We start from the raw sequence: 16083 nt of genomic DNA, 5'->3' as shown, positions 1-16083 counted from the left end.
CAGTTGAGAGGTCTCACCCTCAGGACCCAAAGGTGTGGCCAGGTACTGATGACCCATCTGTCCTCCTTGTCCTCTCTTCTCTCTATCCCACCTCCCAACTAAGCTCTGGGGTCATTCTGCCCTCCAATGGCTAGTGCCATTGGCAAAAATCAAAGTCTCCCAGAGAGGGAGGGAATGACAAAACCAGTGACTCCAGCAATCATATTGGGTTCTTTGGGGAGTTCTATTTGTTTGTTTTTTGAGGAAACAGACCTAACATGTTTTTTTTGGCATTTTTTGTTTTTTGTTTTTATCCATGTGGGGTGTGTATGTGTGTGTGTGTGTGTGTGTGCGCACGCGCACGCGCACACACACACATATTTGATATTTTTCCCCAGATACTTTTAGCTCTCTAAACTTCCCGTGGCTTAATGTAAGTAAACATTTGTGTGGCTGGCACACAGTGCTGTGCTCTAAACAAGCACAACTTGACACTGGGCCACATGGAGATCAACACAGATTCAAAAAATACAACAACATTCAAAACACAGATAGAAGCCACAACAGGGAGCAGAGTCTGAGGGTGCCAAGGAAGGGTGAGATATGGAAGGAGGAGGGAAAAGAGAAGAGGAAAAGAGAAACAAAGCCCAGCAAATAGAAACATATTCATGACAAGACTGTACATTAATAGAGGAATTTCCCCAAGGCACTGCAGAGAAGTAGTGCAGAGTTAGAACAGGCAGAAGACATCTGAAAAGGGCAGTGGGGTAGGCAAGGGAAATAAGGGTTTCCAAAGCTTCACTGTGTGTGGAAATAGATGGGCTTGACTTTTCCAGAAAGGATCTTGGGCACTTGCACAGAGATGATCTCTGCCATCATTTCTGGAAAGTCCACGCTCACCATATGGGACTTGATTAGCAGGTCGAAAGTGAACTGATGTAGCTCTCTTGCAATCTGTAGGGGACAATAAAAGAAAGAGAAATTACAATTGACAAAGAGTTTGCCGTCTGCCAGATTCCCCCCACCCCTGCTGCTGGCCTGTTTTGATTTCTAGTCCTTCTAGTATGTTATCCTTTGCATATTCTTGGTCCTGTTCCATGAGATCATGTGTGTGTGTGTGTGTGTGTGTGTGTGTGTGTGTGTGTGTGCATGTGTATATATGTGAGAAATAGTCTCCAGGGACATCACTACTTGAGGGCTCCCAAGAGACCTTTTACACCATTGCAAGTTTTCTGATTCAGGACTGGGTGTGCTTTTTCCATAGTACCCTCCCCTTCTCTTTTCCTCTCCCTCTTATCTTTCCCCTCTCTCTCTTTCTCTGTCGGTCTCTCTGTCTCTCTGTCTCTCTCTGTCTCTGTCTCTCTCTGTCTCTCTCTCTCTCCTCTCTCTCTCTCTCTCTCTCTCTCTCACACACACACACACACACACACACATCCCACAGGAGAGAAAAGAGAGAGAGGAAGACAATGGAAGCTCACATGTACATGAGTCAAGGAAGAGAGAGTGAAAAAAAATCTAAGTCTGTTTTGTCTGATTTAAGCTTCTTCCTTGAGTCCCAACTTCTCTGTTCTCAGCTCTTCCATCCCTTTCACAACATCTAGTGGGGACATTGTGACCTGTCTTCCTTTCTTCTCCATTGCATTTTCTTCCTGGACATACTCAAAGCCAGAGGCAAATGGAAACACCTCCCAACACGTGGTGTCAGACCCTACTGGAGCTTAGGATCACTTGGCTCTATCAGTCTGATAAAGCACCCTCCATCATTTGCTTACAGGCTGCACAGAATCCAGGAGCTTGGTGAGCTGGTAGAAGCGCCGTGAGCAGGATGTGGGATTTTTTCTTTTGCATGCAATAATACGATCGAGTTCCTTGATGTAGTTCATTCGAAGTTCATCAAAGAATTTTTGATTTTTCAGCCCATCCACTGGAACTGATGTGGAATGAAGACAGAATGGGGAGGGGAAGCATGCCCACGAAGGAGCATTAGACAAAGCACCAAGTTTCCTGACCACAAACGTGACCCCCACCCCCACAGGGAGGAAACTATCTACTCTGCTTCCTGTCAGTTGGAGCCCATGTGCCTGGGGCTTTTAGTCTGCCAAAGAGATATTAGGGGTAAGTATGGCTGCTCAAAAAGAAAGAAAATCTATTCAATCTTTCCTTTTACTGGTCTTTTCATAGACCTATTGCTTAGGACTCGAAGTTTTACATCATTCGTCATCCATCTGTGATTTAGACAATTAACATGTCTGGGTTTTTTAAGCTGATGGTTTCCCACTTGAGCCACACCATCAGTCTTTAATGCATGACTTTGAACATCATGTTGCCTCTTATCTCCCACACAGAGGCTAAGAAAGCACTCTGCTTAGAGGAGACATTAAAGAAAGCTTTCTTGGCTGCCCAGAAGATGCTGCCTGTGTCATTTGAATAGACCTCAAACTATTGGCAGAAGAGAAACTACCTTCCAACAGATGATCCTTCTTGCTTTACTACTCTACAATGACTATAAGGTAGTTCATTCCTGTTTGTGCAGAATTTTTGCACAGAAAAAATTCAGGGGCCTGCTACAAGTTCAGAAGGAGAGACTTGGAAGTAGATGAGGATCTGGTAAGGGTTGGATTCTCCCAAAGAAATGGATCTCTAGCCATGAAATTGGTCTTTGTTAGAACAAAGGATGCTGAGGGAGAATGAAAAGGGAGGAGAAAAGAAGGAGGAAAATGTCCAGGATCTGGCTTCTCCTTAATAATCTTTTAATGGAATAAGTGGCCCCTAGCGAGCTTCTGTACTTCCATGTACTTACTAATGCTGAAGAGTAACAGTGCTTTCATGCACAGGAATTCCTGGGGGGTGATTTGGAGCCATCCAAACTCTTGAGAGAGGTGTCTCATTCGGACACATTGGCTGTACATCCGGGACTTGTGCATACGGTACCTAGATAGGAGACACACAGAAAAAAGAGGACTGAGGAGAGGCTTCAACAAGTTGTGAGGAAATGTTTCTCACTGCCCTCCTTTCCCAGATTCTCCAAGAAAAGCTTGCATCTTCTCCTGCTGATACTTCAACGACAAGAAACAAGGTTGTTCTTTTTTTTCCCCAAACTCCCAAAATCCTGATAACTACTCATCTTTCCTGGACAGGATATGGGTTAGCACATGGAATTTCCAGTTCTACATGCCCCTTCTGTTTCCTGAGGCAGGAAAGCATAACCAAATGAACACAATAGGGCAGGCATATGTCTCTCTGACTTCACTTCTGATATCCATGCTACAGTTACAGCCAGAGCCTGTTTTCTAGGCAGCCCAACTTAGAGGATTTGTAGAAGGGAAGACCCAGCAATCAGCACTTATAAGAAGGACACCAAGATTTGCAAGTGACCATATTTGTTGCTCCTGTCAACACCCCTGCCTGTCATTTTCCATAATAGAAATTTAATCATGTCTTTAAAATCTCTTAGCAATGGAGATTTCATATTGTCCTTTTGAAATGAGTTCTACTGCTTTTAAGTCTTCCAGGGAGCATTTTTTCAATTTCTAATGTAAATGTCCCTGCCAAAGGGATCCCACTCCAGTATAGATCAGCGGTTCCTTTCCTATTTGGGAGCTGTAAACATTATAAGCTGCTTTTGCATAGTGACTTGTGAACAAATCATCACATTATCACCTATAAATTATTTGGGGAAGTGGTAAAGGCTTGGACATCTTCTGGGTAGGAGGGCAACCTCTCTGATCCATAACTGGTCACGGGATTCTTCTAACATGAGATACAACCTTTTTCTACTTTCTGAGTTTTAGTACTGCAGAAATGAAGGGTGTGTGTGTGTGTGTGTGTGTGTGTGTGTGTGTGTGTGTGTGTGTATGACAATAATTGATTTTTGTAGCATATAAAAAAAGGAAAGAGAAGTTGACACCCACTTATGTGGTGAGAACAAAGATCTCCCAGATGGGAAGTTTGTGCTTTGGCATTTTGGTTTTCAAGCCACTAGCCTGGTCCATAGTGTTAACATGGCTGGCATTGCCTGGTGACAGGGGGTGTTAGCTCAGCAACCTTGCTCAAAGAGATCTTGACGGTCCTAGTAAAAGAGAAAAGGGGGAAGATAATGTAGAAGTATTCAATTCAGGCTGAGATCCAACTAGAAAAGGGAAGTGTTTAGGTAGTTTCACAAGTCAATTGACCATAACAATATTGTTTTAACCTCTTTCACACTGAAGAATGTTTTCATGGTAGTATTAGGATTTGAACACCGAGCTTTATTCTTGCTAAGTAAGTCCTCTACCACTTGAGCCATAGCCCCAGATAAATTTTTTTGCTATAGTTATTTTTCAGGTAGGCTCTCAAGCTTTGCCTAAGGCTGGATTCAGATTGCAATCTTCATTTTTTAAAAGTATGATCTGCTGTCTCTGGAACCTGTTCTTACTCTAGTCCCATGGTATGCCCATGTCTTTGTTGATAAAAAATTGCAGTCTTTTTAACCTTGGAAATCATGGTCCTGGCATGGGGATTCTTAGAATATTGCTGCAGGCTCTAGAGATAAAGTGGGGAATGGAGAGGAGAGGAGGAGAAAAGGCAAGGCAAATAATTCAGATAGGGAAGGAAACAGAAGTGAGGAAAAAGGCCAAAAAGAATCAGGAGAGAGTTAAAGGAGGAAAAGGAAAGATTAGTAGAGATTAGAAAAAAGGGCTGGGAATGTGGCTTAGTGGTAGAGTGCTTGCTTAGCATGCATGAAACCCTGGGTTCGATTTTCAGTACCACATAAACAGAAAAAACCATAAGTGGTACTGTGGCTCAAGTGGTAGAGCTCTAGCCTTGAGCACAGAGAGGCTCAAGCACAGTGCTTAGGCCTTGAGTTCAAACTCCAGGACTGGCAAAAAAAGAAAAGAAGAGGAGGGACTGAAATTCAGGAGAGCAGAAGTAAGGGAAATAAAAATGAGTGAATATGAGGGGATGTGAAGATTGGAAAACACTGAGCATAGTTCCTGGTATACTTTAAGTGCTCAATAAATGAAGCATAAGAAGGTGCTATTATGGTAGTAGTCATAATTTTACAGATGAGATTTTAAGCTCAGAGAAGTTCAGTGTTTTTTCTCATGGTCATATAGCTGGCTTTAAGTCCATTAACTACACATCATGAACAGGGAAGGAAAGAAGAAAACTAGGCTTGGTATCAGAGAGAACGGCACATGGTTATAGCCTAGGTTGTACAAGACACTTTCTTTCTCTTTAGGTCTCCCATCAGTAACTTAGAGAGGCTGGAAGTGGCTCTCAACTGGGGACTGCTGGTGTCAGAAATGGGTGGGGGCAGTTTGGGCTGTTAGCATGAGTGGAATATTATTTAATATTTAGTGCACAGGTCCCAGTGATGTTAAATATATTCAGATATGCAGAATGTCTTGCACAATGAAAAGTATCAACAGCATTCATGTTGAGAAACACTGGTCTGGGTGTTGATCGGGATCCCCAAACTCTAATATAGTGGGTTCTACAAGAGGAAGGGACCTGTTGTTTCAAAAGCCCTGTGGTGTGGGGGAATCTAGGTCTCTGACTCTGTGGGGATCTCTGTGGAACCTTCTGATGAGATGAAAGAGACTCAGCTAGAAATCTGAGATGGGATATCACATGCATACTTGAGGGCGAGAAGGAAATGGGGATTTAGAAAAGAACCAATTTTCACTTTGTCTCAGATCTTCACAAAGGTCTCAAGGCTCTGGTGAAGGTGGAACAGGTGCTGAGAAAGTTGATTCAATAATTCAAGGGTGGCAGGGGCTTGATCATAGGAGAGGAATAGTTAAGAGCCTTTTCAAGGTCTGCCCCAGAAGATGGCATCATAGGTAACTCTTCAGAGGTTTGGAAATCACAGAGCAGCTCATGCCAAAATCCCAATGGCTATTCATAGCTCTGGCTACCAGGGTTGGCAAGGTTGACTGAGGGCAACTGAGGACACTTGCATGGCACTGTTATACTATAAGGAATCACTGGCCTGTAGATTTTATTTTAAGGCTCTTCTGGGTTAAAGGGCTGAAAGAGAGGGAAACTCAATTCCAGCTATGACTGAAAAGATTCTCTATGGCAAAAGTAGTTCAAGGTTCTTGGGAATATTTTGTCAGCTCCATTCACAGTGTCACTAAGGGACCTCAGATAGAAGACATAGGGGACTATTATTCATAAGGAAAGAGGGAATCACAAAGAGATTTTTTTTGTCTGTCGTAGGGTTTTAACGCTGGACCTGGTACTGTCCCTGAGCTCTTCAGATCAAGGTGAGCACTCTACCACTTGAGCCAGAACACCACTTCCAGTTTTCTGGTGGTTTATTGGTGATAAGACTCTCATGGACTTCCCTGCCTGGGCTGGCTATGAACCTCAATCTTTACAACTCAGCCTCCTGAGTAGTTAGGCAAGATTTTTTTAAACTCTTGGCCAGGCACTGTACATCCCTCAGTTCTTGTTTAACGAGGTTCTTTTATTATTAGCTAATTAAGAAACAGAGTCATGGAATTAAGGATCTTTTCCAAAGATGATAAATATGGGAAATAGTCAAACCAATATTTTCCATTTTTAGAGGAGCACAATGTAACTTCAAAATGAGAGCCCTTGGACAAATTGATGACAGAAAAATAGAGCTGCTACTAGAACAGGTATGATTAAGAAAAGGAAAATGCTAAAGTCAAGGTGACTTTATTTGGCTGTACCCAACCTCACCATTCATATGTAAACACATGGATTAGCTATAAAAAGAGAAGATAAGAATATCAAGAAAATTCAAAGACATAAGATTTAGGTAGTAACCAGCATAGTCCTTGGATGAAGTGTCTGAACAACAAATGATGACCAACAATAGCCTTCAGCAGTAGTGAAAGGATCAAAGTCTGGTACCAGGAACACTTACTCATTGAAAACCAGGTCAGGGGCGAAGTAGAGCATCCTGGAGTTGACATTGGTGAAGGACCGCCAGCCCATAGCAAATACCATGAGTCCCATCCAAGAGTACTGAATGACTGCCATCTGATCATCCACGTGCAAGTTTCGGAAGCCTGGAGCAAAAAAGGGGTAGATACATAGTCATCCAAGATGTTGATGGGCTGAGTTACATTGAGGCTTCTACTAAACTGAGAATTTTTGTCACTAGAGCAGCCCCAGAGAAGCCTGGAGACATCAGTGTTGGTAGTTAGGGAAGGGGAGGAGAGCAAAATACTATATGACAGAGCTAGCATTTCTTGCTTCCATACTTCACGGAGCTGATCCAAAAAGATCATGATGAAGGGGAAATGGGGCATTTTCTTTTGGCAGAGAGTAATAATCTAACACTGACATTTTTGTCTAACCCTTTTACTTACATCAGCTTATCTAATTATTCCTGGTCTGTGAATCAGGAAAAGTGAGCCACAAAGAGGTTAAGAAACATATACATGATCATTTAGCTAGTAACTGGTAGATCAAGTACCATAGCCAAAGAGTATGCCTTCAAACTATATGCACTGGATCATTAGACCTTTGGAAAGATGCAGTATAATTATGTTTGCCCACAAAGACAGCCCATTCTCACTTTTCAAAGGTCTTTTATACCTGTAACCTTGTGTGTGTGTGTGTGTGTGTGTGTGTGTGTGTGTGTGTGTGTGTGTGTGCGTGTGTGTGTGTGTCGGGCGGGGGGGCGAGAGCCAGTGCTTGAACTGAGGGCTTGGGTGCTATCCTTTAGATTTTTTTTGACCGGGACTAAAGCTCTCACTTGAGTTACAACCTCACTTTTGGCTTTCTGCTTGTTGACTGGAGATAAAAGTCTCATGGACTTTCCTACCTAGGCTAGCTTTGAACTACAATCCTCAGATTTCAGTCTTTTGAATAGCTTGGAGTACAGGCATAAGCCACCAGTGCCCAGTTTCTACCTTTAATCTTATTTGACCCTGATAACCATCCTAAGAGAGGAACATTACACTACATCAGCAAATGCATGTGGGGCTTAACAGCCACTGCCTTCACACCACCACCTGTCTTTTCTCTGGCCCTCTTTCTGCACCATACTTTCTCTCCATTCCTTTTCTACTTAACAGGTAACTCTGGCCCTGATGCTTTCCTATCCTTCTAACCTACTGTTTTCAAACATAAAGGTCCTGTATTACTTGCCTTTTTAGACTGATTTCTTGTTCCTTGCCTTCTGACAATTAGGTCTCAAGCATTCTGAAAAACTTGCAATTTGCTGAACACTTCATGTTTTCCCTTGCTTCTGCAGCTTTGCTATCTGTACATAGCAGTTGCTTTCTACTAGGATGTATTCTATCTTTCCAGGTTTTCTATATGATAAACATTTCATCATTTTCCAATCTTGACTCAAAAACCACCTCCTCTGTGAAGCCTTTTCCAACTTGTCCAAGCAGAAGGCTTAGTGAATGTGCTTTTGCTTTTACACTGTGCCTTGGATAGTCCTAGCCAATTACAAAGTTCATTTCAAAGAACTGAAATTTATGTATACATCTGCCTCTCCCACAAGAGTCAGACCTTCTTGAAATAAGGGACTATCTCTTATTTGGTTTTTTTCTTATACATAGCAAGTTCTAGTTATCTGATTGCGCATGTAAGAAATATTACTTAACAAATAGGTTAAGGACCTCCAATTTTTGTACTTTATGATATGGGAATTAGCTGGTTTCCAAATGACTTCCTTAAAAGATAGAAAACAGAGCTGCCCAGATGTTACCTTTGCAAGAGCACACAGCCATAGATAGCCAGATTCTCCTGGACATTATAAATGTAGCCAAATCAGAACACATCCCTACCAGCACCCTTTCTTCTTCTAAATCTGGATTTCTGTGTTTTGTCTTGCTATATTGCATTAAGAATGCTTCTTTGAATTTAGATCAAGCTTCTCACTTTCCCATTGATGACCTCATTTAACCCTCACCATAACCTCAGAGGTTATGTGACACTTATTTTTATCAACAGGGAACCTGAGGATTAGAACAGTGAGCTGCCTTGTCTGATGTCATAAAATCAACATGCACTAAAGTGGTTCTTGAATCCAGGTATTTTGATTCTTTGCTTTAGCACCTTTTTAATTTCACCACTGAAAGTCACAGTTCAGGAGCAACAAAGTCACAAGCTTTCCTTTGGACATAGGCTCAGATCTAAAAGTTACCACTATCTAATGATCTGCTTTGTTGGTCTCTGTCTACTTACGTATTCCCTTTTGCTTTTAGATCTCAAGTCTCCCAGTCATCAAGGGTTCTAAAAACTCCCATTGCACTATCCTTAGCTGAAGTCCCAAGCCTCTGCAACCCACCTTCACTATACTGACATGTTAACAGACTGGCTGGAGCCTCAGACCCCAGAATATTTCCTTCCTGTAACCTTTTTATAGTACAGGATGTCTGGAACTGACCCTTCCTAGTAGGACATAAGAAATAGGGTCCACATGAGTAGTATCCAAAGATCACCTGAGGAATAGGCCTACAAGTTTGAAAAATGGATCTCTGTACTGGGAGACAGTGGGTAGAAAAGAAAAAAATGCCTTCGATGACAAACCTTGGTTTTCTAATGGAGTATGTCAATATAAAAGTATACTGATACATCTAGGATAATCTTAGCAGATGAGCAGAATAGCTCAATATCTATGTACATATGACCATATAAGACGACGCTCAGCAAAATAAACGCCAAGACATTAACACAAGAGGTTTTTCTTTGTTGTTGTTTTTTAACGTATTATGTGATTTCTTGTTACTTTTGTGTTTTCTTCCCCCTATGGTATATCCCGTTGTCACTGTATTTGATTTTGGTACGCTGGTATTGTATATACATTTATTTGAATTAGGGAAGGGAAGGGGAACAACAGAATGGTGAGACAAAAGACAAGGAGGGAATCAATGCAACAGCAATATACACAAGACAATATGTTGGAAATGATCTGTACAACTTGGGGGGACTGGGGAGGGAAAATAGGAGAAAAATGAGGGAAGGAGTAACAAGTTTGACAAAAATGTACTTATTACCTTACTTATGTAACTGTAATCCCTCTGTACATCACCTTGACAATAAAAAATAAAGGTATACTGAGGAAACAGGATGCAACTGAACAGGAATAGAGATGCTTCCTCAACTTTGACGTACCAGAGAACTAACACAGAGGTGAAAAAAAGGGAAATATTAGTCTTGTTGTGGTACTAATGGACAGTCCTTAGTGGTGCTTAACACTCAAGCCTAAGAAGTGCACATATGGCTAGTATGTATAACTGGCTTATTCACAGAGTAGATATGTCTAATCTGATTGTAATATATAACTGCTTTTGAATATCCAGCTTTTTGGATAGCATGGTTAGCAAGGGATAACTAGAAGAAATAGCAGCCTCAGTACTACAGATTTCCTCAGGAATTCACTCATTAACAACTTATCTGTCACTGAAGTCTTTCTAAGATTTTGAAACATATCCAACAGGTTAGAGGGAGCAGAAGTATTTTCTTTGCTTTCTTACTACAATCTAATCAACATCCTATTAGTAATTTGTTATGGAAACTTGTAGTTTCATGTCTGGGAGAGAAGGCTCAACGCAAGGTTGGTTTGAAAATTTTTGTTGCTCTAGTGAGCCTGCTACCCAAAGTCTTAAAGAAGACAAGTCAACATTGGGATCTATTTGTGAACTCTAGGATTAGTTTGAGATTTGTGAGAGTGGTAATTTAGAATTCATTTCATTATAGGAACCTAACATTTACCTACCATGCATCAGGTACAATACTAGGTACTCTATACATAATTTCTGTATTGATTACAACAAGTGAAGAAAGACAAGCACAAAGGAGACGTGATTTATCTAAGGTAACATAACCATTTGTTGAGTGAGGACACCAAATTAGATACATGTGATTCTAAATACACTGTGTACATGCCATCTGCTCATCTGCCTCCAATTATTGGTTATAATTTATTAATGTGCCAGATACCCTGAGACAATTTTCAGATATTATTATCATTATTGAAAACTTACAACAAAATTTATCTGACTAGGTTCTTGTCGCAGTGCCTTGGATAGGACAGTCACTCAAGTCTTTCAAATGAGCAAAATCACTTGAGCTAGTTGGTGATTATTGACGGTATGAATACTAGTTTTTATAAATGCACTAATCAACTTTTTACTAAAGCTATTCTTCTAAGCTACTCAGTCAGAAATCATTTACTCTGGCAAGCTAGATGGTGAACTAATTTTAACTTGTGGATTTGTTAATATAAAGAAATGAATTCCCATTTTGTGGGGTAGGCCAGTGATTCTCCAGTCATATAAATTCTGCCATGATGATTGGTAAAACCACCCAATTAAATATAAAAGGTTCTGACTTTGAGTGCCATTTCCATTTGTTGAATCACCAATGGATCAAGTTCATTAATTTTTTGAGCTGTGGTATGGAAACAGAAATAATAATCCTTACAATTTACAGGACTGCTTTGAGATCTATGTATATATAAAAGTTGGTATCCAAAAGGAGGTCTGTTAAGTATTTGGAAACTGCTTGCGAAAATTAAACTTTGAATCTCTATCCAGCACATTGCACCAAACCATCCAGCTGAAGAAGTGATAAGAATTACAACAGGTTTTTATTCCTTTTTGTGTGAACTCTGTTTTGGCACAGTACATGTGCAGCCAGAGTCCTTGGGCCTTCTTCCCAGTGATCTTACTGGCCAGTCAACCTCAGCTCCCTAAGCTGGAAAAATATTTGGGATGGTCTAGTAGCAGCCATGGGACCTTGTGAATTTGAAATAACAACAACAAAAGGCTTGATAGTCAACATGAATATCTTCAAAAGCAGCAAACCTACCATATGGCCCAAGTGATCCTCAATGAATTTTTCAGCCCTTAAAGTAGGCAAGCTAGGAGTTACAGAACTCAACGTCACAATAGATTATAGTGAGAGTAGAAAGAGGATGGGATTTGGAATCAGGAGGGGGCCTGGGCTCAGATTCTAGAAATGCTACTTTCTGGCTGTGCCATGGTGAACCAATCATACCTCTTCTGAGAATGTCAATAGCTTTGTAAAATAAGAGAAAAGAGCTTGTACTTCATAGGATTCTTATGAGAATGAACTAAGGTAATATCTAGAAAGCTGCTCTTTTTACTATGAATAAAAATATCCATCTGAATAGCAATTATTATTAGAAGGCAGGTTAATCTGTGACTCAACAGAAGGAGATTTAGGTTGTCGATCTTTCAAAAGACTCTTTGAATCATATAATCTCAGGATTAGGAGACTCTTTAAAGAGCATATGCTTCACTGGTTTTCAAACTGCATTCCCTAGAACCACATGACTATGCAAAAGTGACCTGGGACTTACCTGGGGTGGTGAGGAAGAGGCTGAGCTGATGATGCCCAGACCAAACACTCTGGCTTTAAATCAATCAGTTCCACTTGTACCCGTGTACAATGCTTTTAAGAAACAAAAGCATTTGGCTACTAAAAGAAAGTTTGTGCATCTGTAGAGGATCTCTAAAACTGTTCTGTTTTAATAAGCACACATGTGTAAACAACAGATGACTAAGGAAGGAAGTTCTCTATCACTGCAGGTAGCCAAGAAGATATTAGACAATCAGTCAGTTGCCATCTAACTTTTGCTCCCATTATGATTCCTAAGGTTGTTTAAAGAACAATGGAGCAAAATTGAAAAAACTGTCTATTTAGTCCAAAACATCCTTCACATATATAGATGAAGAAACAGACACAGAGGGTAAAGTGCTTACATAATGAGTTACCAGTAGAACTAAGACTAGAACTCAATTGTGATCACTCCCAGCTCATGTTCTTTCTACCATACTATATTGTAAGTATTCCTGTAGTACAGCTTCTAAAGTGATAGTGAAGACAGAATGTCAATCAGGCTCAGGATTATTTTGGGGGTAACCCTTTGTGTACACATGTAGAACAATATCCTAAGGCACATGTCTATAGGTATGTGATTATGGGAAAATTTGCTCAGTAGGAAGTTGAATGAGACTGTATCAATCAATGTACCTGGTATAGTCTGGTACAAAATAAATGTTGATAAACAACTTTAGGCATGGTAGCAGTGGCTCATGCCTGTAATCCTAGTTTCTCAGGAGTCTGAGGTCTGAGAATCAGAGTTCAAAGCCAGCCTGGGCAGGAAAGTCTATGACATCTTCAATTAACCAGTAGAAACATCCACAACTAGCACTGTGGCTTAAGTGGTAAAAAAAAAAATGCTCAGGGACAGGTCCCAGGCCTTGAGTTCAAGCACCAGGACTGGCACACAAAATTTTTTTAGAAAATGCTGTGTATCAATGTGTGCCATTGCAGATACTATCATGCTGTTTTTCCTTATTCTCTGTATCTCAAAGCCCCTCAGCATTTAAAGATGATAGTAATTCTTTCCCTATAAGGTTATAGTGAAGACTGCATAAGCTAATGAGTACCTGGGTTCATAGGAGCATTCACTAAATATGACATCCTTTATCCCACACCCTCCTTTTCCTTTTCCTTACCTGGCAAGGCCTTGGCCCACTTGACTACATGTACAAGTTGTCTTTCTCCCAGCTCATTCAGGCTAGAGAGCAAGGCTGCAAAGGAGTCGGGCTGGTTATTGTCATGTCCGGCACACACCACGCCTGGTTCAATGGCTTCCAAGACATTCAGAAAGATGGGCTGACACTCATAGCCTTCAATGTGTGACACTGTCATCTTCTGGGATGGGTCTTCTGTGGGGCTGCTGGCGCTGGAACTCTCGCCTTCTTCCTGTAGTTTTAGATTGCCAAGTTTCTTCAATTTACGGGCTATTGAGAGAGAAGAGAATCTTGAATTTATCATCAGTGGCCCCAAACACACAGAAACAGCAGGTTAGGAAAATGTTTTGCCTGGTCATGGGCTGTAAGACCCTTAAATGTAAATGCTCATTCAGATTCAACATCCCAAATCTCTGCTAAGCCCAAAGTTTCAAACCTGTTTTCTTCCCTGATACTCATGCCAGAGTAACTGGTATACACTTGGATTATATTACGTCTCAATGAAGCCTTCAGAACGAATATCTGGGACACTTAATTCATTTATAAAGATCTTCATAATTCATTAAGTAGTGCAACAGACCCTTTGTTTGAGCTATATTTAAGAGTGAAGAAAGGACATAGTCTGGTACAAGATAAATTTCTATAAAATGACAACTTGGTAGATGTTAGACTAGAAGCATCAAACAAAGATGGAGGGTGGGTCCATAATCACTCTGCATAGGTGGAGTTAGAAGATACTTTACATCAAACGTACAATTTGTCCTACTTTTTGCAGATTGATGAGGATTTCACAAGGTAGAGATGGGTAGAAAGGGTATTAACATAAGCACTGAGAAGTGTTCTGGGGATCAATCAGAGATCAATGTGAATGAAGTGCACATTGTATATAAGGGGTAATTTATTGTTTTTTTAATGAGGTTTAAAAAATGAAGTCTGATTTTAAATGGGCAGATATATCATAGTAAGAAGTTAAGACTCTATCTTACAAGTGGCAGGCAAATATTGATATCAAGAATGTGATGTAAATGTGTTCATGTCTAGTAGATTGTTAGGAAAAGAGATCAGAGAAAGACTAGATTTACTTTCTGAGCACCAAAGAAGTACCAAAACGTATAGGTACTTAGAATACTTGGATTTTTAATAGTTACATCTCTCACATTACTGTGGATGATATAAAAGTAGGTACACAACAGTTGAGAAAGTAAGCATGAGATGGGAATGAGGTTTAAACAAATGGCCTTGAATGTACTTTGTATCCCCATACTACTATCATCCCACTTTGGGCACAATTAACAGGGATTTTCTTATATTGTATTTCCTACTGAGCACTATCAAGAGTTTTATATGTTGGGGCTTGGAAGGTGGCTTAGTGGTAGAGCGCTTGCCTTGCATGCCTGAGGCCCTGGGTTCGATTCCTCAGCACCACATAAGCAAAAAGAAAAAAAAAAGCCGGAAGTGGTAGAGCTCTAGCCTTGAGCTGAAGAGCTGAGGGACAGCGCCCAGGTCCAGAGTGCAGGCCCCGTACCGGACCCCCCCCCCAAAAAAAGAGTTTTATATGTTGTCAGGATTATACCCATAGTTAAACATGCACTAAAACACATTTTCTCCATTGGAAAGAGTATAGGGGGAATGTGAAGAGGGGCTGCAACCCATAATAGCATCAAAGACATGACAGAATGTCTTTACAACTACCATTTGTCTATAAAATGAAAATGATGCAAAAAAGGCAGCCATTAGAAAGGTTACTAGAAATAACATTCTACACTATCACAAGAATTCCCAAATCAAACAGTATTATCTTCCTAAAATATAATGTTTGTGTTTGTTTTAATCTGTCTATCTTTCCCTCTTCTTTGTCTCTGTTTCTGTCTCTATTTCTATCACACACACAGAATTTTGAGGTCTTTGGGCATTCTAATGTCTACTTCATAGTATTTTCCCTTAGCATTTATATCAACAGAAATATAAATAATTGAAATGGTCATACTCTGATGTCTAGAATAGGCACATGCATGGGGTCTAGATCATACACCATTTTTTCCTTTATCCTCTTAAAAAGTAATAAGAAATAAAAGAGCTATAAAACAAAGAGCAATTGATTTTTCAATTTCAATAGATGAATACAACTAAATGTACAGATCATCTGTTTCTGGCTCTTGTAGAAAAAGTTACATATCTAACCTACCTTTCAGCTCCAAATGGAAAAAAGAAGACCCACAGTGCAAACTCCAATCATAGTCATCACTCAGTTAATCAATGCAACAATGGATGAGGAAAATGGTGGAATTGGGGGCGGGTACAAGAGGAGCACAGAGGAGGAACTAAGGGGGAAAATAACAAGAAACCCTGAGAAAGCAACCCTGAAGACAAGACTTTCTCCATTGATCATTTCTGTAGGGGCTGGCTGGTCAGTATCAATAGCTGCACACTCACTGCTAACTTCAATCTCCCACCAAGGACTTAGGCTGGTATGGGGAGAGTTCCATCTTTTCCTAGAGCTAGAGGTTTGGGGTATACCATCAGCTTGTTATCTGGTAAATTCATTCATTTCTTGAATGTAGCTTCACAATCTTGTAATGGCTATCAGATCTGGTTCTAATGCCATTCCTACAGATAAGAC

At 40.5% G+C, this 16083-nt stretch overlaps 1 protein-coding gene across 1 annotated transcript in view; it reads right to left on the bottom strand.

The window, feature by feature from the left end:
* Positions 1-367: 367 nt before the first annotated feature.
* The window catches only part of Ar (androgen receptor), a 173097-nt gene continuing 157381 nt past the window's right edge, over positions 368-16083 (bottom strand). Inside the window, exons 4-8 of the mRNA XM_013031639.1 lie at positions 13446-13733; positions 6860-7004; positions 2780-2910; positions 1752-1909; positions 368-933 (exon numbers count right to left, since the gene is read on the bottom strand). Of these exons, the coding sequence (XP_012887093.1) occupies positions 778-933; positions 1752-1909; positions 2780-2910; positions 6860-7004; positions 13446-13733 (878 nt within the window). The 3' untranslated portion in view covers positions 368-777. The remainder of the gene's footprint in view (positions 934-1751; positions 1910-2779; positions 2911-6859; positions 7005-13445; positions 13734-16083) is intronic.

The sequence above is a fragment of the Dipodomys ordii genome, unplaced genomic scaffold, assembly GCF_000151885.1.
Source record: "Dipodomys ordii isolate 6190 unplaced genomic scaffold, Dord_2.0 Scaffold142, whole genome shotgun sequence".
Taxonomy (NCBI): Eukaryota; Metazoa; Chordata; class Mammalia; order Rodentia; family Heteromyidae; genus Dipodomys; species Dipodomys ordii.
The sequence above is the reverse complement of the archived record's forward strand: the minus strand, read 5'-3'. Positions and strand labels throughout refer to the sequence as shown.